Source organism: Benincasa hispida, chromosome 3 (assembly GCF_009727055.1).
Source record: "Benincasa hispida cultivar B227 chromosome 3, ASM972705v1, whole genome shotgun sequence".
Lineage (NCBI taxonomy): Eukaryota > Viridiplantae > Streptophyta > Magnoliopsida > Cucurbitales > Cucurbitaceae > Benincasa > Benincasa hispida.
The window spans coordinates 61,952,843-61,980,225 of record NC_052351.1 but is presented as its reverse complement, the minus strand read 5'-3'; the positions used below and the strand labels follow the sequence as shown (position 1 = coordinate 61,980,225).

At 37.0% G+C, this 27,383-nt stretch overlaps 2 protein-coding genes across 2 annotated transcripts; one reads left to right on the top strand and one right to left on the bottom strand.

Moving 5' to 3' along the window:
- The first annotated feature begins 12,167 nt into the window (after positions 1 to 12,167).
- On the top strand, positions 12,168 to 17,008 carry LOC120074529 (proteasome subunit alpha type-3). The gene is made up of 10 exons (XM_039027684.1): positions 12,168 to 12,457; positions 12,566 to 12,605; positions 12,731 to 12,814; positions 13,095 to 13,168; positions 13,672 to 13,758; positions 13,844 to 13,928; positions 14,073 to 14,119; positions 15,868 to 15,933; positions 16,022 to 16,112; positions 16,695 to 17,008. Exons 1-10 carry the CDS (start codon positions 12,354 to 12,356, stop codon positions 16,764 to 16,766), a joined length of 750 nt encoding a protein of 249 aa, XP_038883612.1. The 5' UTR covers positions 12,168 to 12,353; the 3' UTR covers positions 16,767 to 17,008.
- A 508-nt stretch (positions 17,009 to 17,516) lies between these two features.
- LOC120073049 lies at positions 17,517 to 26,956 on the bottom strand. Its single transcript, XM_039025648.1, has 2 exons — positions 26,748 to 26,956; positions 17,517 to 20,336 (listed from the first exon to the last, which is right to left on the bottom strand). Exons 1-2 carry the CDS (start codon positions 26,785 to 26,787, stop codon positions 18,250 to 18,252), a joined length of 2,127 nt encoding a protein of 708 aa, XP_038881576.1. The 5' UTR covers positions 26,788 to 26,956; the 3' UTR covers positions 17,517 to 18,249.
- Between the last annotated feature and the right edge of the window lie 427 nt (positions 26,957 to 27,383).

The following is a 27,383-nucleotide window of genomic DNA, read 5'->3' as shown; positions in this document are numbered from 1 at the left end:
TCCTACTCTTCTTTTTTCCATTTTCTGAGAAGTGAATTAGAAAGGGTGTGTGTTCCGGTCGGTAATGGTACATTTTCGATCGGGTTTCTTTAGTTGTTGTATCCTAGGGACGACGTGACAATATTCCAGACCTGCTTGCACACTTGGATAGAGCCACAAAACGTCTTAAAGAGAATGAGCTCCGCGACTCAGCCTATAACAAGTTTCTGTTTTGCAGGTTTTGTTCTTTGCTTGACTGTCGTGCTTTGACGTTTATTGTTCTTCGTTTTGAGGGTCTTGTCGTTTCCAACAAATGACATGGTTTGTTTTGTCCATTCTTTGCCTCAAAACTACTCCAACTGCTAGATTACTAGCATCACACATGATCTCAAATGCTAGGTCCCATTGTGGCGGTTGAAGAATTGGGGTAGAGGTCAACTTCTCCTTGAGAGTGCCAAAAGCTTTTTGAAGTAGAGAGGATAATAAAAGTGCTATCTTCGAGAAGTCTTTGATAAAACGCCTATAAAACCTTGCACTGCCAAGAAAAGAGCGTATTTCCCTAATGTTTGTGGGATAGGAAATGTTAGAAATAACATCAATTTTAGTTTTATCCACTTCTATGCCTCTAAAGGATACAAGATGTCCTAGGACTATGCCATGAGAAGCCATAAAATGACACTTTTTTCATATTTTATTACCAAATTGATTTTAATGCATCGTTTCATTATAAGGTTAAAGTTGTGCAACCAATCCTCAAATGAATCCCCATAAACAGTAAAATCGTCCATAAAAACCTCTATTCATTTATCAATATATTCAGAAAAAATACCCATCATGCATCGTTGGAACGTACCTGGGGCATTGCATAGCCCGAATGACATCCTTCTGAAAGTATACGTCCAGTAGGTGCAAGTGAAAGCCAATAAGGTCATCTTTTCTTGGTCTTCTTGGGCAATTGGAATTTGATAGAAACCTGAGAAATCATCTAGAAAACAAAAGAATGGCTTTCTGGCAAGTCGTTCTACGATTTAATCTAGGAAGGGGATTGGAAAGTGGTTCTTCTTTGTTACTCACTGAGCTTCCTAAAATCGATACACAACCTCCAACCATTTTCAACTCACGTCAGTATCATTTCTCCTTTGTCATTATGTGTTATATCTATCTTCTTTAGCACAACATGTATTGGACTCACCCATCGGCTATCGGGAACGGGGTAAATGATATCGACCTCATTAAGTTTTATAATTTCCTTGAGAGCTAACTCTTTCATAGTGGGATTGAGTCTCCTTTGTGGTTGCACCGTAGCCTCTGCTCCATCTTTGAGATATGTCTTATGCATGCAAAGGGACAAACTTATCCCTTTAATGTCCTCTAAGGTCCAACCGATCGCCTTTTTGTACAACTTCAAAATTTCCACCAAGGTGCTTTCCTGAGAAGGTGTTAACTCTCTAGAAATGATTACAAGAAAGGTGTTTTCTTCTCCTAGGTACACGTACTTGAGATGAGAAGGGAGAGCCTAAAGCTCAATCCTTTGTACTTGAGGATCAATCAAAACATCATTAAAAGATTTATTATTTTCACAAAAATCATGAGAAGAAAGTAAAGAGCCATTTGAAGAGTCATCTTTATCAAAGTCAAGAGAAGGGTTCACCAAACCATCACACTTATCATCAATAATAGAAAACAATTCACCATCAACATCAAAAGTATCAATTGAATAAAAAGCCAAATACTCTTCTGAAAATTTCATGGCATCATAAATGTTGAATGAAACGATTTCACCATCGAATTCTATAGATAGAGAACCTTTACAAATAGAGATAAAGCAAATAGAGAGCCTTTATCAACATTTATTTTGGTCGCATAAAGGGTCTACCTAGCAAAATAGTAGAATACGATATCATACTTATTTCATTCATTTTAAGAATGTAAAAGTCAACAGGGAAAATCAAGTCATTAACTCTATGCAAAACATCTTCAACAATACCTAGGGGTTGGATATAAGATCTATTTACTAATTGTATGCATACATTCATTCTTTGCAAATCATTTAGCTTAAGGTCTTCGTAGATATGATAAGGCATCACATTTATGGAGACACCTAAGTCTAACATAGCATGAGAGGTAATCTTATCCCCTATAATGCATGGCAAGGTAAACATACTTGGATCCTTACACTTTTTTGGTGTGTTCTTTTGAAACATATTTATGCACTGCCACCCTTCTTTTTACTTACCTTTCCTCTTCTTTGTGCACAAATCTTTTAAAAATTTAGCATATCTAAATTGCATTAAGTAGAGGAATGTTTATCAGGACTTTCTGAAACATTTGCATGAGTTCCCCATTTTTATTCTCTTCCTTAGGTCTAGCTAACCACTAGAAAAATGTGCTTTAGGAATATAGGGCTCAACAATAGGGGGAGTATAGTTAGTTACCTCGAAAAAGTGGGTGATTCATTTGTTTCCTTAGCCTAACCTTTTTCTTGTTCCTTTACTTTTCTTATGTTTTCTCAAAAGGTCGAATGGGAGGATTGACCAATGTGGAGGGTGTGGTGGGGATCTCTTTCCCACTCTTTAAAGTAATGGCACTTACTGTTAGGCTAAAGACCCTTTACAAGTCCCAAATACTTAAGATCACCATTGAAGAGATGAATAAATGATTCAAATCAATTATGTCAAATCCTTGATACTCGAAACGCGACGCTCGACACCTTGCTACTTAATCCTTGATCAGAATTCCCTTCTTCGTCTAACCGGTCTTTGTTAATTCCTCGATGCAACTCGATGACAATAGAGTTAATACTCGATCGTACTCAACGGTTCTTAAATGATGCTCGGTGCAACTCGAAGGTGAAAATGGTGTACTCGAACCTACTCGATAGCAATAGTTCGACACACGATTGACTCGATAGCTTGATACTTGATGCGATTTGTAATGCAAACGATTGGCTCGTGATTTGCAGTGAAGTATTACTTGATTGAAACAAGAAAGATAAGGAAGAAGAAAGAGACACAGTCATTTACATGGTTCACCAAGGTTGCCCACGTCCATAGGAAGATCTGAAATCTTTTACTAACTGAAGATTGCTTACAGATTTTAGTTTACAAGAAAACTAAGAAAAGATGATAACTCTCTCTTTTTGAATTCGAAATCAGTGGTATTTATAATGATATACCAGCTGACTGTTAAAAAAAAAGTTATAAACAAACTGAAAATCTGAGGTATTTGAGTCAAACTTCTTCAAATTTTCCACCTTGACTCCAATGCCTGTAATTTTCATGATCTTCCTGATTCTGACTGGTTTGTCTACCTTGTATCTGGAAGCTCAAAACTAACCTATTCTAAACATTTAAACAATTTAAGCTTTATAATAGGTTTAGTTAGCATATCACATGCATTATCAGAAGTATGGACTTTTAAGATTTCTATCTCCCCTGTCTCAATTTTATCTCTAATGAAGTGATATTGAAATATCAATGTGCTTTGTTCTAGTATGGAATTGTGGATTTTAAGACAAATGGATAGCACTTTGGTTATCACAGTAGAGTTTCACTACTGTTTGATCTATTCCAAAGTTTTTCAATGGTCCCTTAAGCCACAAAGCCTTTTAGATTGCTTCAATTAGAGCAATACATTCAGCTTCAATTGTAGATAGGGCTACTATAGGCTGAAGAGATGCCTTCCAGCTGATTAAATTAGGACCAAACAGGAAAAGATAGCCTGTTAAGGACCTTCTTTTGTCCAAATCACCAGCATAGTTAGCATCAACATATCCATAAAGCTCTAGTTTTGGTTCAAAAGTTTTTAGACCAAACTAGATACCTTAGGATCCATTTAGTAGCTTCTCAGTGTCTCTTACCAGGATTAGACATATATCTACTAACTAAGCTTGCTGAATATGAGAGCCCAGGTTTAGTATAAATCATTAAATACATAAGGCTTTCGACAACTTGACTATAGGGTATGACAACCATCTGTTTCTGGTGTTCTTGGTCATAATCCTTAGGAGAGTTAGCTGAGGAAAGCTTAAAGTGCTGGGCAATGGGTAAACTCACAGGTTTGGCATCAATCATGTTAAACATTTTAAGGATTTCCTCATAATAGTTGGACTGACTGATACTTGGAATAGACTCCTCTTTGTTCCTATGGATCTCTATTCCTAAGACTTGCTTACTTCTCCTAAGTCCTTCATATCAAACTCTCTTTTTAAGAGGTTTTTAACATGGGTTAGATTTTCTTTAGACCTATCTGCCAGCAACGTGTCATCTACATATATGAGTAGGTAAACTTTGTCCTTGTAAGAACCTGTGTTTACATAAGCACATATATCAAATGAGCTTCTTTTGAACCCAATGCTAGAAATATAATCATTGAATCTCTTATACCAGCATCTAGGTGACTATTTTAACCTATATATAAACTTATTTAGTAAGCAGAAGAGATTTTCTTTTCCTTTAACGTCAAATCCTTTAGGTTGCGTCATATAGATTGTCTCCTCTAGATGTCCATGAAGAAAAGCAATTTTGACATCTAGTTGATACAATTCTATATTATTTTGAGCAACTAAGGATAGAAGAAATATTATTGAAGTTTGTTTTACAACAGGAGAGAAAATCTCATCATAGTCTATATCTTCCCTTTGAGTGAACCCCTTAGTAGCTAATCTAGCTTTAAACCTAGGCTTTTGATCACAGGATGTTCCTTCTTTAAGTTTAAAAATCCATTTAGAAGCCACAAGTTTATACCCTTTTGGTAGAGGAACCAAGGACCAAGGGTCATTCACTATTAGTAAATGCATCTCCTCATTCATTGCCTCAATCCAATCCCTTGCATTAGCACAACTTTTTGCTTCCTCAAAGATAAAGTTGGTTCTTGGCTAGTAGGAGCTACTACAACATTTAAAACCAGATTCATATAATTCATTTCAGTATATCTAAATGGAGGTGTGATAGTTCTTCTTTGTCTATCACTAGCTAAGACATATTGACTTACATTAGGTTGTTCACATGTTGTCTCCTCATGTTCCTCTATATTTTCCTCTATTTCTCCTATGTTACTAAGCTGGCTAGACTCATTTGGCTGCTCAGATGGTAACTTCACCTCAAAACCGGTATTGGATGACTCTCCTTCATCCTCTACCTTTTTTTCCTTTTGCATAAACATCTCATATTCCCTAAAGGTGATGTCTCTACTCACTAGGAACTTCCTTTCAATAGGATGCCACATTTTGGAGCCCTTGACACCCTCTATAAAGCCTACAAACATACACTTGACTGCTCTGGCCTTTAACTTTCCCTTATTTTGGTGTACAAACCCTACACAACCAAAGACCTTGAGGTTATTTAGGTTAGGGGGATGTTTAGTCCATTTTTCCTCAGGTGTAAGCAAATCTAAAGATGTGTGAGGGCACCTATTTAAGGTATACACAGTATAAGATGCAGTTTCTACCCAAAAACTTTCCCCTAAGATAGCATTAGAGAGCAAACACCTAACCCTTTCCATTATGGTTCTATTACCTCTCAACAACCTTACTTTGTTGAGGTGTATACCTCACTATCCTATGCCTAATTATACCATTCTCACTACAAATTTTATCAAAGTATTCATTGCAGAATTCAAGCCCATTATTGGTTCTAAAGTATTTTAACTTTTTAGATGTTTGATTTTTTATCATGGCTTTCCATTCTTTAAACTTCCCAAATATTTGGTCCTTAGTTTTAAGAAAGTATATCCAGCTTTTCCTAAAAAAATCATCAATAAAGGTTAGAAAATACCTTGAGCTACTAAGGCTTGGTGTAGAAGATGGTCCCCATATGTCAGAATGGACATAGTCCAATACTTCTTTGGTGGTGTGCTGATATTTTGTAAAGCTTTGCCTAGTTGCTTTACCTAAAATGCAATGCTCACAAAAGGAAAGGTGCTCACTAATACCAATGGGAAGGATTCATTGCTTGGACAGAGCTTGCATCCCCTTCTCACTAATGTGGGAGGTCTTTTATGCCACAAGTAAGCCTCTGTCATGTTTGATGTTGAAGCTGTGTAGGCACTTGTCATCATCTCTATTCCTTTCACAATGTAAAGGTCATTGACCTTCTCACCAGTCAACACTGTTGGGATTGGTGTCCTAATTCTCCCAGTGGTCTTGTAGTTTGTAAATATTTTGTATACATATTGTTATTAATAAAATAAGTGTTATTTTATTTTGCATTTACTCATATCTAATAAACTAAGATTTGTGATTATTTCATGTAATTTAAGCATGTATGTGAGACATACAAGTGGATCATGCCTTAAGTAATAACCTAAATGGTCTATTGTATAAGGATAAAGAAGGGATACCTTATCCTGGTGACACTACGGATACAACTCGCTTTGTAGATATTTAAGTGTCGTAAAGTGCTACAAATGGTCTGATCCTGACCATTCATGTGGAGACATGTGAGCGGGGATGTCCTATATAAAGAGTTTGTATAAGATCAAACCACAAGATGATTAGTCTCTTTATATAACGTCGTTGATAATTGAGATTTACATTTCACTAAAATGACCATAGGTAACATGACCATAATTCTGAGTGAGTTGGGAACTTCTACCTATGAGGGCAGCCCTTTGATTAGTATGGGGTGAGAGTGGCCAGATTGCCAACTCAACAAGCCTACCTTTTTGGGGATTTGTCTGATTGGGGAGCTGGAAACTCAACTACACAAGACAAAATTCACTCTTTCCCCGAAGCAGAGGTAAGTAGATAAATTGCTCCCTTAAGGGCTGATTCTAGGTCTTAAACATAGTGGTCACACTCTCTCTTTGGAAGAGAGGACTCAGTCATAGTAGGACTATAACTTATTATTCATTAGAGGAAGCAGTGGTCCTTAATGAGTTAGATGTAACTACAGGGGCAAAACGGTAAATTGGCCCAGCTGTACTTACGAGCGATTTGTGAAGGGTTATCACACTGTTGATTGGTTATATAGACACAAAAATATATTTATAGTGCGAAGAGTGCAACTGTCAGTCTTTAATGGAGTGACCAATAGTTAACGAATGGTGGATCTCGTGACTAAAGAGTTTAGTTAGTTAATCATTTATCGTTGGAGCTTCAAGCAACAGGTCCATGAGGTCCCCTTGGTAGCTCAATGGGTTCAAGTTGAGAATTAGATTTTGGGTTAGTTTGAAGTGTTTAAATTAACAAGAGGAAATTCAATTATATGTGATATAATTGGTGTGATGTATTAGATACATTAATTGGAGGAATTACTATAAATATGATTTATATTAAGTATCATAAAATAGAAAAAGAACTATGGTTTATATATTTCATATGATGAAATATTAAAACTATAGGTTATAAATATAATATAATAAGCTGGTTATCATATTTATTTATAATATATTAATTATATGATAATTAATTCTTTTTCTCTAATAACCGATTTGAGTGGGAGGTTATTGGAATTTTTATGGTAACCGTGAGATAAAAGAAAAAATGTTTTCCAAAATTAGGAGTTGATTCACTTGGAAGAATTTCATGAAAAATGCTATTAAGTAAAAAGAGTTTTTACTAAACGATAGCCGTTGAGAGCATACACGATCGTTAAGAGTTGACTATACGATAGTTACTCGTTGATCGTTGTTACACGATCGAGTAGCAAAGTCTTATAATATGCTTCATCTTCTAAACGATCGAGTACATCGTCAATACAATAGATAGTGTTCATATCTCCCACTTACTCGATCGTCTACACGATCGTATACCTTCTATCTTCCTCAAGCCAAGATCATAAAGAGCCCACTACTCTTGGATTCTCACATGGAGAATACCAAGGTAACACTTGTGGTGGTGTTCTAAATCCGTTCGTGGATCGAGTTGGACTCGATTGGATTCGAGGTGCATTCAGACGGTCGTTGTGTTCGTGTTCGTGCTGTTGGCTGTTCCGGTCATTGCGTTCGAGTGCATTGTTGGACACATTGGAGATTGATCGAGGGATACTTGAAGAGTTGTTCTTTAAAGGTACACATACTCTATCCCTTTTATTTTCTTGTAGCATGCTGTAATTCCTATTTATGTAGAATCTGTTCGTTTCTAATTAGATGTAATTGTTGTGTTCATTCTGAACGGAATTTGGAAAAAGATCCACTTTCACTACTCATGGATATCTCTGTTTTAGATTGCCTTCAAACACAACTTTGGAATCTTTGATCACTTCAAGAACTCCATCTTTCCTCTACATTCATACCTAATGGAGTCCAACATGCTCAGAGATATCAAGTTTCTCTTGAGTAAAGATACATGTCTAACATTTTTTAGAAGCTTGATTGATCTGTCCTTTAGCTTCAAGGACACTAAACCAACCCCTTTTATCTTACAGGCTTCATTATTGCCTATGTACACTAATTCTCCATCTATTTCCTTGTAAGTATTAAATCAAGATCTAAAAGGTGTCATGTGATAAGTGCATCCGGAGTCTAGCACCCAATCATGCTTCCTAAGAGGACTGATTTGGTTGGTTTGATTTCTGGTGGAGGTTAAGGCATCAGAGTAAAAGTAGGAACCTTTAACCACAGATACTTCTGGTTGTTTCCCCTTTTGATCCTTCTCTTTTTCTTGGTTTTTCCTTTTCAGACTGTAGCAATCTCTCATTAGGTGACCTTTTTTCTTACAGTAATTACATCTCAACTTGGACTTTAGCTTGTGCTCTTCACCTGACTGGTTTTTGTTCTCCTTAGACTGGTTCTGCTTGTTCTTCCCCTTGGCAACCCCTCTACATTAGGTTGCTCCTTCTTGATTGGCTGAAGCTCTAGCTCTCTCGTTCTTAATGTTGAGATGATGGCATCAGTTGTGATTGATTCTTTACCATACTTCAGAGCATTCTTCACCTCTTTATAGGCTTCGGATAGAGAGTTTAATAGCACAAAAGCCTTATTTTCGTCGCCAATTTTCTCACCAAGGCTCTTAAACTCTGAGACTATGCTCTTGAATTCATCCAAATTTTCTGAAAGAGGCTTGGCAGAATCCATCTTGAACGTGAAGAACTTCTCCCTCAGATACATCTTGTTAGGGATATCCTTTGTAGCAAACAGACCTTCTAGCTTGACTCACATCTTATAGGTTATGTCTTGATCAATTACTTGCCTCAGAATACTGTCATTAAGATTTAGAACTAGAGTCCCATATGTTGTGAGCTCTATGTCTTCTCTTTCTTGTGCTGATATGGTGGTTGACAGTGTTGATCGGTCCAAAAGGGCCTTGTATTCTCTCTGTTATCCAAGAATGGCTTTGATTTTGGCCTTCCATAGGCCAAAATCGCCTTTCCCATCAAATTTCTCGATCTCATACCTTGCAATGACCATTTCTGAATCGAACTAGTATCGAGTCTTGATTTCTTAATAATCTTGAAGCTCCAAGAAAGATGACCTTAATGAACTTTAAGTGCTCTGATACCAATAATTGTTGGGCTGAAGACCCTTTACAAGTCCCAAATACTCTAGATCACCGTTGAAGAGATGAAGAAATGACTCAAATCAATTCTGCCAAATCCTCGACACTCAAAACTCGATGCTCGACACCTTGATACTCGATCCTCGATCAGAATTACCTTCTTCGTCTGACTGATCTCTATTAATTTCTCGATGCAACTCGATGAGAACAGAGTTAATACTCGATCGTACTTGACGATTCTTGAATGATGCTCGGTGCAACTCGAAGGTGAAAATGGTGTACTCGGACCTACTCGATAGCAATAGTTCGACACACGATTAACTCGATAACTTGATACTCAATGCGATTTGTAATGCAAACGATTGGCGTACGATTTGCAGTGAAGTATTACTCGATTGAAACAAGAAAGATAAGGAAGAAGAAAGAGACACAATGATTTACGTGGTTTGCCAAGGTTGCTTACGTCCATAGGAAGATCTGAAATCTTTTACTAACTGAAGATTGCTTACATATTTTAGTTTGCAAGAAAACTAAGAAAAGATGATAACTCTCTCTTTTTGAATTTGAAATCAATTGTATTTATAATGATATACCAGCTGACTGTTACAAAAAAGTTATAAACAAATTGAAAATTTGAGGTATTTGAGTCAAACTTCTTCACTTACATTGGCATGGACCGGTTGTGCCAGCAACTTGTCTGATGCTTTGCTCTCCAATCTACTTACCACCGTTGCCAATTGGTGATTTGTATTACCAAATTGGAGAAGCCTGTTCTTATTTATTGTTGAAGAGATTTTGTTTCTTATTGCAAAGACTTGGTTGTGAAAGTCGAATTGTATTGATGAATATCCTGTTGAAATTTAAGAGAGTGGTCAACAAGAGTTTTAGTTACATCTTTTAGTGACATACCAGAGGATGAGGAAGATGAAGATTGGTTCCTATTGTCAAATTGCCCTCGAGATCCCCACTTGAAATTGAGATGGTCCCTCCATCCTTGGTTGTAAGTTTGAATGTGAGGGTCGTATTTCCTTTGAAAGCCACCAACGGTGTAGACTTGAGCTTAGAGACAAGCATCAGATGAATGCCCCATCACATTACAAGCTCCGCATGTCTTTACCTAGGGGACTCCACCTTGTGTCATCGATGTAACAATAGTAATTAGATTGGATAATTGAGATCTCAACTCATTTACCTCTTTTGTTGTAGATAAGTCAAACTCATTAGCCCTAAATCCAAAGTTTTAATCGTTTCCCACCATGTAGGAAATCAACTGTTGAGCCTCCATCGGCATCTTGTTAACAAGAGCTTCTCCCGCAGCCGAATCAATAATACTTTTGTCATTAGAAAGCAAATCACTATAAAAATTTTGGATTATTAATTGGTTAGAAATTTGGTGATGAAGAAACCTAGCACACAGTTGTTTCTATCTCTCCCGATACTTCGACAAGGTCTCCCCAAAGTTTTGTTTTATTCCATAAATTTCTTTCCTAATTGTATTAACCCTAGAAGTTGGGAATTTTTTTTTCAAGAAATTTATTTTTGAGGTCGTTCCAAGTCGTAATAGACCTAAGAGGCAAGAAATGCAACCAATCCTTAGTCGCATCCTTCAATGAAAAAGGAAAAGCCTTAAGGTTTAGTTGTTCCTTAGTCACCTTATGAGGTCTTATACCATCACATGCCATGTGAAAATATTTTATGTGCTTATGTCGGTTCTCTCCTAGAATTTCCTTGAAGATAAGTAACAAGTGGATCAAATCGGGCTTGGGCTTAAAGGGCACGGTGGTCTCTAGAAAAACGATGCATAGAGATTGTTGGGCCATGTCCGGCTCGATCAACTCCCTAAGAGTTTTCTCTCGATTTTCACCCATAGTAGCTTCTTCCTCTTCTTCTATTGGATATTCCAAACCTTGATGATTTTCTTCAAGCAATCTTTCTCTTCTCCTCTCCTTTCGGATTCACCTTTCCTCTCGAGTGACCTTTGCAAAAGAAAAAAAGGCTCAAAACTCCCAGAGGAGCGAGTCATACACCAAAGGAAGAATAATCACACACAATCTCTCTCTTTTTTTATTAAAAGAATTAAAAAAAATAACTTAATTAGTTGCCTTGGTTCCCCGACAACGGTGCCAATTAAATCAAATAAAGAATTCCTTGGAAAGGGGCCAGTCTGGGGTCAAACCTCACTGAACCTAAAAATTGAGCACAAAATATACTTGTAAATTCTCTATGAAAAGATTCTTGGAAAATATAGTCATTAGGTGTAGTTCTATCATCGGAGTAAAAAATATTATTAAATTTACACAATCCCACAACCTATTATGCAATACCTAATAGTCCAATTAGGTTAATCAAGAATTGCATTCCAATTAGGTTAATAAAAAAATACTATGAACTTGTCGGAGTTAGTCATACAGGTGGTCGTTGGAGGTGATTGTCGGGTTAGACATTCCTAAGAGTTGGGCATCGGAGTAATTGTTGGAGGTGGTCGTTGTTAGGTGAAGTCATTGGAAAGGAAGGGCAAAAGTTGATTATTTTAACCACTCAAATGTAGATAGTGTTACCATAACAAAATGGGTGTTAAAATAGCCCTTACCCTCGTTATCTTAACACACCACGGAATGCTAGGTGAGTTATTATAGTCTACCGTCCTCAGTGACTCAAACATCTAATTTAATCTTATTATATATTTTTAATTTTATAATTGTTATTTATTTAAAACATTAAAACCAAAACAAAAGGACTAAAATGGTAATTTGCTCGCAGAAAAGAAAAGGCGAAGGCAAAAGATTTTCTTGAGAAGAAAGAAATTGAAGAGTAGAGAAGTACAGAGCTTCTTCTTCTTCTTCTTCATCATCATCATAAGCTGCTCTCTTCTTTCATTTCGTGTTCCACAAATTTTCAATCCAAACTCTCTCTCCGTTAGGGCAAACAACCACCGACAATGAGTAGTATTGGCACCGGTTACGATCTTTCCGTCACCACATTCTCCCCCGATGGCCGTGTGTTTCAGATCGAGTACGCCGCTAAGGCCGTCGACAACAGCGGGTATTCCTATTCTCCTCTTCCTTTCATCCTAATTACTCTCTAGTCTTACTTGGGGTAGGGATTTTCGATTTCCCTTTGTCTGAACTGTTTTTCAAATTCCTTTTGCAGGACTGTTATTGGAATCAAATGCAAAGACGGAGTCGTTATGGTAATTTCTTTTTCGCCTTTTGAGTGTGTTTCTTCTATTGTTTGTGGGTGGGACTGTAGGAGTGCTTTAGGTTTGCGGTAGAGTGTTTTTTACATACGAATCTGATGTGGGTGTTTTTTATACAGGGCGTGGAAAAGCTTATTACCTCTAAGATGATGCTTCCTGGCTCTAATAGAAGAATTCACGCTGTTCATCGTCATTCTGGCATGGTACTTCCCTTATCTTTTATCGATCACTGCTTTGGATTCAAGTATCGTGTAATAAGGGTTTTGATGTTTTGAGCTTTGGTTTTATAATGGTCGTAGACTGACTGATTAAGGAAATGTGCCTTGACTGGGCAGAGACTTGGATATGAAATATGGAATAATAAAGTTAATTTCCTTTTGGATTTTCTCGTATTCAAGTGCTTTTCGTTTAACGTACAGCAAGAAAGGAACTGTTAACATTTTTAATTTTTTTTCATTGATGTATTTTGCTATTCCATGGCAGGCTGTGGCTGGATTAGCAGCAGATGGAAGACAGATAGTTGCTCGAGCTAAGTCTGAAGCGACCAACTACGAAAGGTTGCACCTTGAGACTCTTCTATTTTTGACAGTCCCCTAGTCCTAATGCACAGCTCCCACTTTATTAGTAATGAAATTTGTTAATCTGTAAGAATACTGAATACATGTTGCAGATGAATGTTTGGAGATCAGGCTTTGAGTAATTCAATTTGCTCTTATGTTCAAATATGATTCCTGAGTCTGTCTTGATAAATGTATTGAAATAGATGCTTAGAGTTTATAAGTGTTCTACCAGCCAGATATAAAGGAAGAGCAGTTTTAGTATTTTTAATGTTTTAACACCAATATGATTTTTTTTTTATATATCCGTGAGTGTCTGGGCCAGCTTAAACGCACCTCGACTAATCTCACGGGGAAAAAGTGATGATGATAGCATTGCTAAACATGAGAAAGGAGTTATCAGCTTATTTAATGTCTTTATCTGAGGTTGTTTGAGATTTATTGTCGATTTTGCATTATCCTATTGAATGCTTATCTTGGTATTTTATGGACTCTTTATGCAGTGTTTATGGTGAACCAATCCCTGTTAAGGAACTGGCTGATCGGGTTGCTAGTTATGTGCATCTCTGTACACTTTACTGGTGGCTCAGGTTTGTTATGATTTCAGTAAAACCTATAGTAATTTGAAATTGCTTCTTTCTTTCTCCTTAAATAGAATTAAAATTAATGTTGCAGACCATTTGGTTGTGGTGTAATTCTCGGAGGTTATGATAGAGATGGACCACAATTGTACATGGTTGAACCATCGGGTGTTTCCTACGTGAGTTTATATATTGATATGTTGCAGACGTGATATTGAGTTTTAACTTGAATGCTATTTTGTTCACAACTCTTGCAAACTACTTATCTACATCAATAGCTGCTCTATGAACTGTTTTTTTTTTTTTTTTGGGCATTTTTCTAGAGATACTATGGTGCAGCAATTGGGAAGGGCAGGCAAGCTGCAAAAACGTAAGATTAAAGATTTACTTATCATGATACTTCTTGTGGGGGTTGATTAGAGACCACTCCATCTTTGTGAATTACTTTAATTTAATTTGATGAGATTGAGTTTTCAAAAACATGGATGCATGAATATTACAATCAGTATAAATCGCTATATAAGCAATAGCCAATAATAAGACTTACGATGGATGGCATAAGCAGCAGATAGTTACCTAAATATGTTTATGTTGGATTTTAATTATTCTATAAGCACCATCTTGTCTAGTTGGAGTCCCTTCATTTAGATGGGCTCCCTTCTTTTTGTCAGCTTGGTTTTTTTTTCTTGTTTGTGTTTCACTTTTTTCTCAATGAAAGTTGTTTTCATAATATATGTATATATACATATATATGCTTATGTTGGAGTAGGGGAGATCCATATCTAGCTTTTTATGCTTGATATGTGAATCACTGAAAAAGTTGATTCTTGTATAAAATAAGTAATAACAATAATATTGGAAAAATAGATTTGTATGAGGGATTTTAGTTTTAGAACGTTTTTGCTACATTGTTATTTATTGAGAAGTTATGGAGGATATTCTTAAGTAAGGTGATAATGTAACCAATATTTAACTTCAAGATGATGCTCTTGTTGTATATAGCCTCTCTGACCACAGTGATGCAAGAAATTGGAGTGAAAATGGTCGATACTAGTTAATATGCTGAAGAAGATCTCTCATGCAATTTTTGTTCTACGAACTTAACTCTTAATTTTGACATTTACATCTTTGTCTCAGCATTGATGGAGCATTTTCTACTTTTATTTTTTATTCATCATATGACTAATCTGTGTCAAACAAAGAAGGCTGTGGAAGAAGTCTTAGACTATGTCAGGCTGTAGGGGTATATTAAGAAGACTTAGACCATGTTTGGCAGTCATGTCCTGATGTCCAAACCACACTCCACTCAAGATCATGTTTGGAAGTAATTGACTAGTGTTTTTAATATTCTCATGTTCTTATTAAAGAAGTGTTATTGGAAAAATTCAAATGCACAAAGCAAGTACTTGTGAAGTCTGTTTTAAAAAGTGCTTCTAGGTACACATATAGACATAGGTCTGGTGTCTCACCTTAAAATGGCTAGGCTCACAACACAAGACACATATTAGGTGTGCGCCTTCTATGAAGCCCTAGGGCCCAAAGCCCTAGGCCTTGGGGCTTTGTCATTATTTATTTTTAAATAATAATAATTAGGGGTTTTCTTTCTTTATTAACTAAATAAATAAAATTTGCTAAGCCTAAATGGACAACTCATTGCGTTTTAGGGTTTTTTCCTTCTATATTCCCATTTCAACTATGCATTCTCTTCTTTATTTAGTACTTTATATATAGTCCTCTCACCAAAAAAGCCCATTCTTTTTCTTTGTGCCTTGCGCTTAAGCCCTAGAAGACTATTGCTCTTTGTTGCGCCTTGAGCTTTAAATAATGTGTGAAGTGCTTTAGCCCAAGTGCTCAGGCTAAATCGTAAAGCATTTAAAAAAGAACTTGAATAATGTAGAACCAAACACTTGGTGACTTGTCATGATGTACTTTTTACTAAAGCGCTTATAGTTAAATCAGTTTTCTTAACGACGGGAAAGTTGAAATACTCCATTACTTATAAATGCTCACCACCTTTGAATATGTACATAAATTTAACATCTCAACCGACATTGTATGTTCTCTCTTATTTATGAAAATTTAAGTAATACTCCTGATGCACCAGCAATGCAATGACAGGGAAATTGAAAAATTGAAGCTTTCTGAATTGACTTGTCGGCAGGGGGTTATTGAAGTAGCCAAAATGTGAGTAACTTAATAGTTGATCTTGTAGTTTGTTGGCACAACTACTTGATTAAAATCTAAACTTTGTGTTGCCTTTTTTGGCAAGCAGTATTTACGGAGTACATGATGAGGCAAAGGACAAGGACTTCGAATTGGAAATGAGTTGGATCTGTGATGAATCAAACCGCCAACATCAGAAGGTACTATTATGAATGTTATATAGAATGAAATTGCATTTTTCTTTTTCGAAATTCTGTTACACGATTTGTTGTGATACTTGTTATGTTTCCTTAAGTCAATTAATTTCCTGGAAACAATTTGTTGATCTTTTCTTTTGTTCTTAATTTCAACACCAATTATGGGGTAGCGGAATGAATGTTGGTGGTAAACGTAAATAAATTTGATTGTGGAGAGCTATATCCAAATTCTGAACCGATTGCCTCAAAACTTAGTTTTACTTGGGATAATGTGGCCTTCTGTAAGTTATGTGAGAAATTTAGGGCTCCTCAATTTTTCAGGGATGCATAATTCCTTTGAAAAAAGAATTAGGATATTATTAGTTGCAATATTTATTTATATTGAGTCACATCGCTGTTCGTTTCATTATTTTATTTAGTGGTTTTCACATAATTTAAATGCAAACGAATATACTCGTTCATAGCGATGCAATAGTAGTATGAACGATCTCAATGCACACATTTCCTCGAAATGCTTTTGAGTTCGTTATAGGGAATTGGTTTGATGCTAGGGGTAGTTTAACCAGATGCTTTGACCACTTGCAGGTCCCAGAGAATCTCCTAGAGGAAGCAAAGGCAGCTGCTAAAGCTGCCCTGGAAGAAATGGATGCTGATTAAGGAAGTTGGAAATTTATAGGTGTTCTTACTGTGCTGCAATTGCTTTATTTAGTTTCAGAGTGTCTGATTTGAGCATCCTGTAAGAATTTTTCAAGGATTCAGGAAGTGATAAACTTAATGTGATTTTCATACTGCATTGTTGTACTTTTCTTAATCAAATTGAGATTTCTCTCTCCTAACCAGCTGATCCTTTGAAAATTTTAATATTATCAAGAGTCGTGGATGATTTGCAAATGCAGCAATTTGATTTGTACCGGCTGATTTGCTCATGGATTTAGGTTTATGTAGCCAATCTAGGTTTAAAAATTTTCAAGTTGAACTTATATTTGAGATGCAAAATTTTTAATTACTTCAGCTACATAAATTCAGCTACACATTTTCCTATCAAATTGAAAAATCATCATTTGGCTAAGTATTACAAATAGAACTTCTCTCTTTGATTAAAATTTTTTATTAAAACTTTCAAAAAACTACCGTTAATGTAAAAATAATAATGTGATGATTTGAAATTTTGTTCTATATCACCTGCTACGTTGTTTAATATCTCAATTTCTGCTTGTTTGTGAAAGTTCAAGGAATAAAAGTTCAAGGATAATATTGCAATATATGGCGAAACTCAAGGGTATTTTTATAATTTAATATTTTTCATTCCAATTCCATGTTTACTTCAAAATTCAAGAAATGTTTGGCATCCATCAACTTCATAGCAGAAAGGTTGTTTTCCCTTGTGAAGGAAAGGTTTCAGCAGTATCAGGCTGCAATTATTTGGCAGATTTTATTAATTGAACCAAAAATATACATACACACACAGAGTAGAATGAGGAGTCCAATAAGCTTTATCCATACAAACTACAAGTTTCTTTTGAATTTTGTACTCTTCAACAACATAAACCTCCAACTTTTTCTTTTCCTGGATTCTTACTATTTAAGGGAACACTAACCCAAACGACCAAACAAATACACATTAATCAACATAATCACAAACCCCAAGTAACAGCCAAAGACACACATATACAAATGTACCCTTCACACCAAATTCAATACTAAATTCTATTTTTACCTAAGCAACTACCCAGAGACATCATTGCATCTACCTTGGTCACACAGTTATAAATCAGCGTCGATTATCGTCATCACTGCACTTGTCCCCACATCAACCAACGGTAGTGGAGGTTAAGAGCAGTGCAATCTTGTTAGGTGTATCTTTATCAATATATTTTTTGGTCAATTCAACACACTCGAAAGAAGATATTTGAAGAGTGCCTGAGCTCGAAAACAAACCAAAGATGACTAGCTGATGGGAACATTCCTTCATAGTAGCCAGCATTGAGTCCAAAATTTTGAACCTTGTGAATGTAATTGAGCCATCAACTTACCTGCAGCATCCAGTCTTCTCCAACCAAAAATGCATACTCACAGTTGGAAAAAGAGGATGTCAGGGGATAGAGTAGCAATTTTATACAACATAGCTAACAAAAGAGACCTAGCCTGACGTATCGATTTCCTTCCCCGGGTCTTCATCGTGAATATTTCTCTTCAACCTTCTTAACCAGATGTTGTAGTCCATTGGATATGGTGTTCCACATAGACTATCGACATAGTCGGCAAATGCTTTCAATACCGTTGACATGTCACCGAGCTTCTGCTGAATTGACCTTCTAGACCAAGAGGTCTCCCTCCACAATAGCGCCCCCTCAACAGAGTCCAGTTCGGGAAAAGCACCACCAGTGGCATAATAGATCATATAAACTAGGCTCTCTGCATCAGAGGCAGAGCAGAGTTTCCCTTCCTGTAGTGCAAAAGTTGACGAGAAGTGAAGATTCAAAGCAGGACGGTCCCTGTCTTCGAGAATCGCATGTCCCCACCCAATAAGAACGAAATAAGGCCGTCTCACACCAGATCTCACACAAATCACATTCTCTGGCCTGATATCACCATGTCGAATTCCAGCTGAAGCAGCAGTTGAGAGTGCAGACAAGCAGTCATGGCAGCACTTTAATGCTTCTTCAGAATTAAATCTACCACCATTTACCATGTCAGCTACAGTTTCACCAACTGGGCTGGTAACAAGAATGGGTGTGCCACACCAAGGGTGATCACAGTTGCCACCCGAGCTGGGTCTACGACACTGACCGGGATGAATGATCCTCCCAGATGCACTCAACTGAGGTAGGTACTTGCTAGATAGACCTTTCTGTTTCATTACAGTTAACACCCTGGTCTGCCTCTGCACTTGATACCACAAGTTCATATCTTCCCATGCTTCTAGCTGAGAAACTCGAGATCCAACATAAAGAAACTGACTCTTTCCAGGTTCTTCGACAGGAGAAGCAATATAAAATTGAAGCTCGCCAGAAGTCAGGAGTTCATTAATCTGATAGCCTTTTTGCCAATTGGAATCCTCCAACCAGAGAACAGACCCTACGTCCAACTTTACTATCTCTTCAGACTTCACTTTGATGGAATCCTCCTGAACTTCAACAATTTCAGGGGAAACACTTTGCTGCTGGAACCTAAACAAGCCATTTCCATTCACTCTGACATCTCCCAACTGCCTCTCCACTCTTCTGGTTTGCAAACGAGAACTATGATCAGCAGCTAGATCTTCAATCGAGTGCTTGGGAACTCCTGCAAATTGCATAATACAATGGAAGGTTGCAAAAAGTATTTGCAATGCCCCAATATCTCCCCAGTTTGCATTGCCAAGCTCGTTCCAGATCCTATCGATTGGAGAAACTGATATTGTAGCATATCCTTTTATCCATTCAGCAGCACATTCATACACATTATTCAGATCAAACTCCAACCTACTTAAATCTCCTTCAACTTTAACAACTCCTCCATACCGTGAATCGACAAGAAGAACAAAGACAGAGTTCAAACTCGGTAAATAGTTTGATTTGCTCAAGCTTCTTGACAATAGCATGCGGATAGCATAAAAAAGGGCCTCGCCTAAAACAGATAGCGAAGGATAGCTCTCACGATCCGCAGCCAGATTTCCAATATCAGGACTCAGTACAGCAAGTGTAAGAATTTGGTCCCACCTCCCATGCGGATGTCGAGGATTCTTCAGCAGTATGCCAGTGGCTGAAAGACCTTCAATCTTCCCAGTAGCAATTGCCTTCTCAGCCTGGTAAAATTTTAAATTATCCCTGTATAAACAACCAACATTAAAAGGCATGGGCTGATCTTGACTCCAAAATGCCTCCCACAAACCTTTCACACTTGCATGAAGAAAATCCTCAACAGCAAGATAAGCAGTTGCTTCCACGCCATCAGATGCAGAAGCATAAATAGGACTGGGCATTCGAATCAACTGCTGAAATGAAATCCCTTCTAGGGCATAGTCAAACTTCTGTAAATCAATCAACTCAAATGGCACATCAAAAACAGACTTTTTGGTTCTAGAACTCTCTGATACTTCTTCAAACCAATCCTCAAGTTTAGTCGTGAAAATCTCACTGTCAAAGAATCTGTTAAGAAACTCTTTTCGGTTTCTAGACTTGCTTCCAGATGATACACTAGACCTTTTTGTCCCAGAACCCACTGATTCCTGGTCCGGCGATACACCTGTCAGAAGATGTTGATCAATTAGCCTGAAGCTGGTCAGAAGACCTTTTTATAAATTTCAGTACTTTATGTGTGATGGTAGCTTTAACTGATACAATGGTGCCACTCTAAAAAGCGCCCACCTCAGTACATAAACTTCTCCTCACTCCCTAAATGTGACTTGGAATTCTCGGAATCACTCTCCAAATGATCAAAATTAGGATTTTATACATATAAAAATAAACCCTAGGTAGTAGAAAAGTAGATTTAAAAATAATAAAATAATAATCAGCATCAATTTCTTACTATTTGGTTAACATATAAGTTGTTGATGCTAACAGAAACACAATTTTCAAATACTTGCCAAAAAGATGAAACTTCAGCATGGATAAGAAAGATGATTGAAACTAATAGGCTTTCATTAAATAGCTTCAATTAAAAATCTATACACAAATACCTTATGACTACCCCATGTAAAAATTCATCTTCCATTAAGGTAGTAAAAAGTAAAATATCAAGACATAATTAACAAAGTCGTCCTATGAAATAGAATTACATACAACTCCTCCTCCTGTTGTAAAAACCACACTAGAAATCTACTTATTTATTTACAGTTACTTCTCCATATAAAAGCTCCATGACATTATTTTTTTGGAGATTCAAATGGTCACTTATAAATAATGGAATCCAAAATTGTATTTTGGTGTAAACCAAAACTCTAATTTTGAATCAATATCAATTCTCTCTCAAATGATGGAGAGGTGTTTTTATAGGAAAATTGATTACAAGTAAGGCTGAATAATGGTTAACTAACCAGTAACTAACTATTCACTAACTAACTTTTATTCCAACTCCCTTACATTTATTCTCAATACATCATATTCCACCCCCCTAAAATTCAGACTCGACCTCAAGGCTTATTAAGAAGCTAAATGGAATTCATCAGGGACAAAGTAGGGTTTTAAGGTAAATTGACAAGATCAAATGTGAGTCTAGGAGGTTGAGTATATACTACTTCGAAGGGGCATCTTCCTGTTGATCTATTATTTATGTTATTGAAAGCAAACTCTGCTTGAGCAAGGGACAAAGCCCATTGTTTTGGTCGTGAACCACTTAAACATCGTATGAGATTTCCCAATATTCTATTGGTTACTTCAGTCTGGCCGTCAGTTTGTGAATGTGAAGTGGTGCTGAATTTCATACTAGTGTCAAACTTCTTCCATAAAGTACACCAAAAATAACTTAAGAATTTCACATCTCTATCTGAGACGATTGATTTAGGTACTCCATGAAGTCGAACTACCTCTCTGAAGAAGAGGTTAGCAATATAGACTGCATTACTCGTTTTTTTGCATGCTAGAAAATGGGCCATTTTGCTGAAACGATCCACAACCACCATGACTGCATCATATCCCCTTTGTGTTTTGGGTAGACCAAGAACAGAATCAACAGAGAGGTCTTCCCAAATGGTTGTGGAGATCGGTAATGGAGTATATAATCTGGAATTTATAGAAGTTCCTTTGGCAATTTGAAAAATAAAGCACCTTCTGACAAAATTATTGACATCTTTTCAAAGTTGTGGCCAAGAGAATCAATTGGATACTAATTCAAACGTTTTGTCTTGGCCAAAGTGCCCTGCTAAACCTCTGGAGTGAGCTTCTTTTAGGAGGGCTTCTCGAAGGAATGTATAAGGAATGCACAATTGCTCTCCTTTGAATAAGAAACCATCCATAATATGGAAGTCTTCAGCATTCAAGAAATTAGTACACTTGTACCAAATATCGGCAAAGTCTCAATCATTTTCATATAATTCTGTTAGGTGAGAAAATGCAGTTACTTCTGTAACTAATGTAGTTAGAATCAGCCCTTTTCTACTAAGTGCATTAGCAACCTTATTCTCCTTGCCAGATTGATGTTTGATCACGAATTCAAATCTTTGTATAAATGAAATCCACCGCGCATGTACACGGCTAACATTCTTTTGAGATTGTAAGTATTTGAGTGAAAAATGGTCTGTGATTAGGAGAAAATCCTTGGATAGATAATGCTCCCATTGTTTGAGAGCACGAACAAGAGCATATAATTCCTGCTCATATGTACTCCATTTCTGCCTTGGAGGACTGAGTTTTTCACTAAAATACTGCCACTTCAAAAGGTAAGGAGAAGTCTGGTAGTTTCAAAATAGGGCTGCTGCTTAGTTTGTTCTTGATGTTTTCGAAGCTGTTTTGTTGTTTTGAGCCCCAAGTGAAGCTCCCTTTCTTTAGACAATCAGTCAAGGTGTTGTCATAGAGCTGAAGTTTTTGATAAATTTCCTTTAAAAGGAAACCAAGCCAAGGAATGCTTGAAAATATTTCACAAAACTGGGGGGTAGGCCATTGAGTGACAGCTTCAATTTTCTTTCGATCGACTTTGATTTGACCATGGGCTGTTAGGAAGCCAAGGAAAGAAATTTCTTTCACAAGAAAGAGACACTTCTTGTGATTGATATATAATTTTTCTGTTGTCAAGACTTGAAACAATTTATGAAGATGTTGTAAATGCTCCTCAATGTTCTTGCTATAAACCAAGATATCGTCAAAGTATATGACAATGAATTTATTAAGAAAAGGGTGTAATACTTGGTTCATGCATCTCATGAATGTGCTAGGAGCATTTGAAAGACCGAATGGCATAACAAGCCATTCAAAAAGTCCTTCATTGGTCTTGAATGCGGTCTTCCACTCATCGCCTAGCCATATTCTTATTTGATGATACTTGATAGTCACTCTTCAAATCAACTTTTGAAAAAATCACTGCCCCTCCAAATTGATCAAGTAGATCACTTATTCTTGAAATTTGACAACGGTATTTCACTATGATTCGGTTGATTGCTTGACTGTCTACACACATTCTCCAACTTTCATCTTTCTTTGGAGTAAGAAGAGTGGGTACTGCACATGGGCTCAAACTTGGTTTGATATGACCTTTCTTTGGGAGCTCTTCAATATGTTGATGTAAAATTTCGTATTCCTTTGGGCTCATTCGATAATGAGGAAGGTGTGGTAATGTTCATCCTTGAATTATATCAATATGGTGTTGGATGTTCCTCAAGGGTGGTAGTCCCTCGGGTTCATCTTTCAATTGAGGAAATTCATCAAAAAAATTCTGTATTTCTAGAGAGACTTCACCATTTTGAGTGTCTTTGGACTTTTCAGCAACTACAAGTCCTAAGACATCAGCCTCTCTTTCCTTCATCAAGCTTCTACCACTGGTTAGGGTAAAAAGGTAGCTGCTCTTTCTTTTGTTTAACTCCCTCATTATTCTTCTTAATCAATGGACGTAGAACTACTTTCTTGCCCATCCAAAGAAATTCATAAGTATTTTCTCTCCCCTTATGCAAGGCTCAAATATCATATTGCCATGGTCTTCCCAAGAGTATGTGACAAACATCCATTTCGAGGACGTCACATACTATTTGATCTTTATAACTACTGCCAATTGAAAGAGGGATAGTACAGATTTCACTTATTTGTGCTTCATCACTTTTTTCACCCAACCAATCTTATAGGAGTTTGGATGAGCTTCCACCTTAAGATTCAAGGCTGCCACTAACTTCTTGGAAACAAAATTTTCGCTACTTCCACTATCAATAATGACATTGCACACTTTGCCATTAATTGTGCATCGTGTTTTGAAGAGGCAGTGTCTTCGAGGGTTTGAGTCTCCTTTGGGAGTGATTAACATCCTTTGGAGAACACACCATCATCCGATTCAATGAGCTCGGTTTCTTCTTCTTCTTCTTCACTATGTTCAGTTAGGGTTTCTTCATCTCCTTCTTCCATGTAAGCTACCGTATTTCTTTCTGGGCACTCGTTGGATAAGTGACCAGCTTGGCCACATCGAAAGCACTTACCCAAAGAGGGTCGATTATATGGGTTTCGGATTTTCTTCTTGGTTGTTGTTTCTATAGACTTCTCTGTCACTCCCTCTGAGCCATCCTTTTCTTTTTCTTTGGCCGAGGACATGGAAGATGGTTGATTAGTGATTTTGGATGAGGAAGTTACTTTCTTGCTTGAAGATGCCTCCCACGGGTTCTTTCTTGAAAATTTCTTGGATCACATTTCATTACGTTCCTCCACAGTCTCGGCAAAAGCAATTACATCAGCCAACATATTGAAAAGTTTCACCTTTTCTTTGATGTCCATACGCAATCCTCAAATGAATCTTGCCATCAAGTGTTGTTCATTTTCAGCCAAATTGGTTCTTGCCCCCAAACGGTGGAATTCTTCCACAAAATCAGCCACTGACCGAGAGCCTTGTCTATAATTTTGGTATTGATTGTATAAGGTTTGCTCATAATTTGGAGGAAGAAACCTCTCCTTCATCAACTTCTTCATCTTCTCCCACGTTCGAATAGGTCTCTTGTCTTGTCATTGACGATTTTCCTCCAATTGATCCCACCAAGCAGATGCACCCCCTTCAATTTAAAAGCTACTAACCGTACCTTCTTGTGCTCCGGAGTGTTCATATAGTCGAAGTTCTCCATGTTCTTGATCCAATAAAGAAATGCCTTTATATCATGCTTACCATTGTAAAAAGGTAACTCTATCTTCATCTTAAAGTCATAAAAATCTTCCCGAGCATTTACCTCTGCCTTCTCGACCTCTTCTTGCATCAAAATATTCTTCTTCTAAATCATCATCGCTTAAAGAACTCCAATCTTGGAATTCTTGATGCCTTTCTTGCACCATTGGACGTCTTCTTGGTTCTTCTTGGAGTGGTCTATAGATTCTTGGACCCTGTTCTTGAAAGTTTTCTTGATGAAACTAGAAATTCCTTGGTCCAACGCCTCTTTTTCCTCTCCTTCCCCAAATTTGATTGAAAACTGGAGCTTCCTCTTCAACTTGAGCCGATGCCAACCCTACATTCATTCTTCTCATGATCATTGCCACAGATCCTTGAAGATTGTTCAACGTTTCTTGCATTCCCTCCGAGGTGCTTTCCACGAACAACAAGCGTTGCGTGGTGGATCTTGGAGAGAGGGTGGGGGTATCTTCCACCTCTTGAACTAGCGCCGGAGCATCATCTCCTCCTCTCAGATGCATGTGTCTTCCTCCCGCCATTCGTCCGAGGATGTTGCTGCTCTGATACCACTTTTGGTGTAAACCAAAACTCTAATTTTGAATCAATATCAATTCTCTCTCAAATGAAGGAGAGAGGTGTTTTATTTATAGGAAAATTGATTACAAGTAAGGCTGAATAACAGCTAACTACCCAGTAACTAACTTTTATTCCAACTCCCTTACATTTATTCTCAGTACACCATATTTCATGAGTTATATGTCACTCATAGTTCGCACAGTCACACCCCAAGCATAATTTCCATCAGCATCCCAGAAGCAGAGATGAAAATGCTAGTAAATAAATACATCCCACACAATTGACTAGATGTGCAAATGGTTACTCAGACACCAACAATCGCTCAAAATTCCACTTTGACACGCTGGTTTCTTAAGAAGTCTGAATACTTCAGTTTGATTAGTGTATCTATATCGAACACTTGGACACTCCAACACATATTGAATACTTATTAGCACAATAAATATGTTAGACATTAGATATATTAAGTCAATAAAGGTCCAACATTTGCTAAATACGTATCAAACACTTGACTTTGAATAAATTTTTAGATCGAAATGCATCAAACTCATCTTCTAACATATACATTCATAACCTATCGGCTTTGAATTTTTCTGTACAAAAATGAAACATATTTTAAAAAACATGTTCTTGCAGTGTCCATGTCCGGATCCCTAAATCTTTAGAAAAATGGCGAGCTACCATATCCATGTCATGTTGTATCTATGTCTCATATCCGTAGACATGCTTCTTAATCACCGGCCTCAACCATTACTACCCATCTTAAGTAACTAATATGCGAATTGTGATTATGAAAGCTTTAAAACGCAGTTTGTTTCAATTTCAAGAGGCTGTTTGCAACGGGGAAGAAAAGTTTTCATTTCCATATAAAAAGGGACCAACAGATAAAATTATCGACACTTAATTTCACTTCAAATTATCCGAACCACAATCAGTAACACTAGACCAATCACCATGCCAAATACACCACAATTATGAATCACAACCTCAATGAGACTTCAAAATTGAAAATTGACACCAAAAAGAACTTAACCCAGAAACGGTAAAGCATCCACAACAAAGGAAACCCACAATTTTCATCTCAATTCTCTGGAAAATCCAAGACACCCAGTTCTTCAACCCCACAGAAAAATTTCCTAACAAGTAACAAAAAGATAAAGGGAGGGAGAAAAGGGAAAAAAAAACAGAGAGAAACACTAAAAACCCAATACTCCTCACTCACGGCCACGACTAACGGAATAAAAATCCGGCAAAGTAGAGAGAGAATTTCGGAATTAGAGAGAGAAATCTGACCTTCCATTGAAGAAATATGAAGTTGGGAGTCCAAGAGCATTGACCACGAACCCCCTCAATTTCAAACTCCGATTGATTCAATCTGAGTGCGATCTCAGCGAAATTCTCTTTGCTATGTTTGTTTTTGATCCTCACTTCGCGGATTCCATCGAACGAACACGAATTTCCACTTCCAAATTCCCTTTGCTTTCTCTCTCCAAAGTGTAAAAGTAAGTAAAAGCCGGCGTGTGGTGTCAGCCAGTTGAAGATCGAGGATCCGACCCGACCCGACCCGACCGTTCGTTTGTTGGGGCTTACGACAAGTAGTTTTGCTTTTCCTGTTTTTTTTTCTAGTTGTTGGGTTTTGCTTAAAGTGTGTTGTCGTTTTGCGATTGGTCATATGTTTTTGCCTTTTTGGTTGGGGAAATTCGTGTCATTCATACAAATTTCCCTCTTTACCTAATTTCACCATTTTTCTTTTTAATTAATTGCTTCATTTTCATATAAATAAGTTGATCGATTGATGTGAAGAAATTATTCGACAACTCATACACATGATAGTTTTCAACTCTAATTTGTATGCGAGAAAAACTGCAAATGTGCGTCGAATTTACATCCAATAATTATTATCTAGGAGACACGTAGGTTATTCAATTA

Coding starts and splice junctions, on each gene's coding strand:
- LOC120074529 (XM_039027684.1), top strand. CDS start 12,354: ATGAGTAGTATTGGCACCGGTTACGATCTTTCCGTCACCACATTCTCC. Junction 12,458..12,565: donor AAGGCCGTCGACAACAGCGG/GTATTCCTATTC, acceptor TTCCTTTTGCAG/GACTGTTATTGGAATCAAAT. Junction 13,759..13,843: donor ACACTTTACTGGTGGCTCAG/GTTTGTTATGAT, acceptor TTAATGTTGCAG/ACCATTTGGTTGTGGTGTAA.
- LOC120073049 (XM_039025648.1), bottom strand. CDS start 26,787: ATGCTCTTGGACTCCCAACTTCATATTTCTTCAATGGAAG. Junction 20,337..26,747: donor TCATATTTCTTCAATGGAAG/GTCAGATTTCTC, acceptor ATCTTCTGACAG/GTGTATCGCCGGACCAGGAA.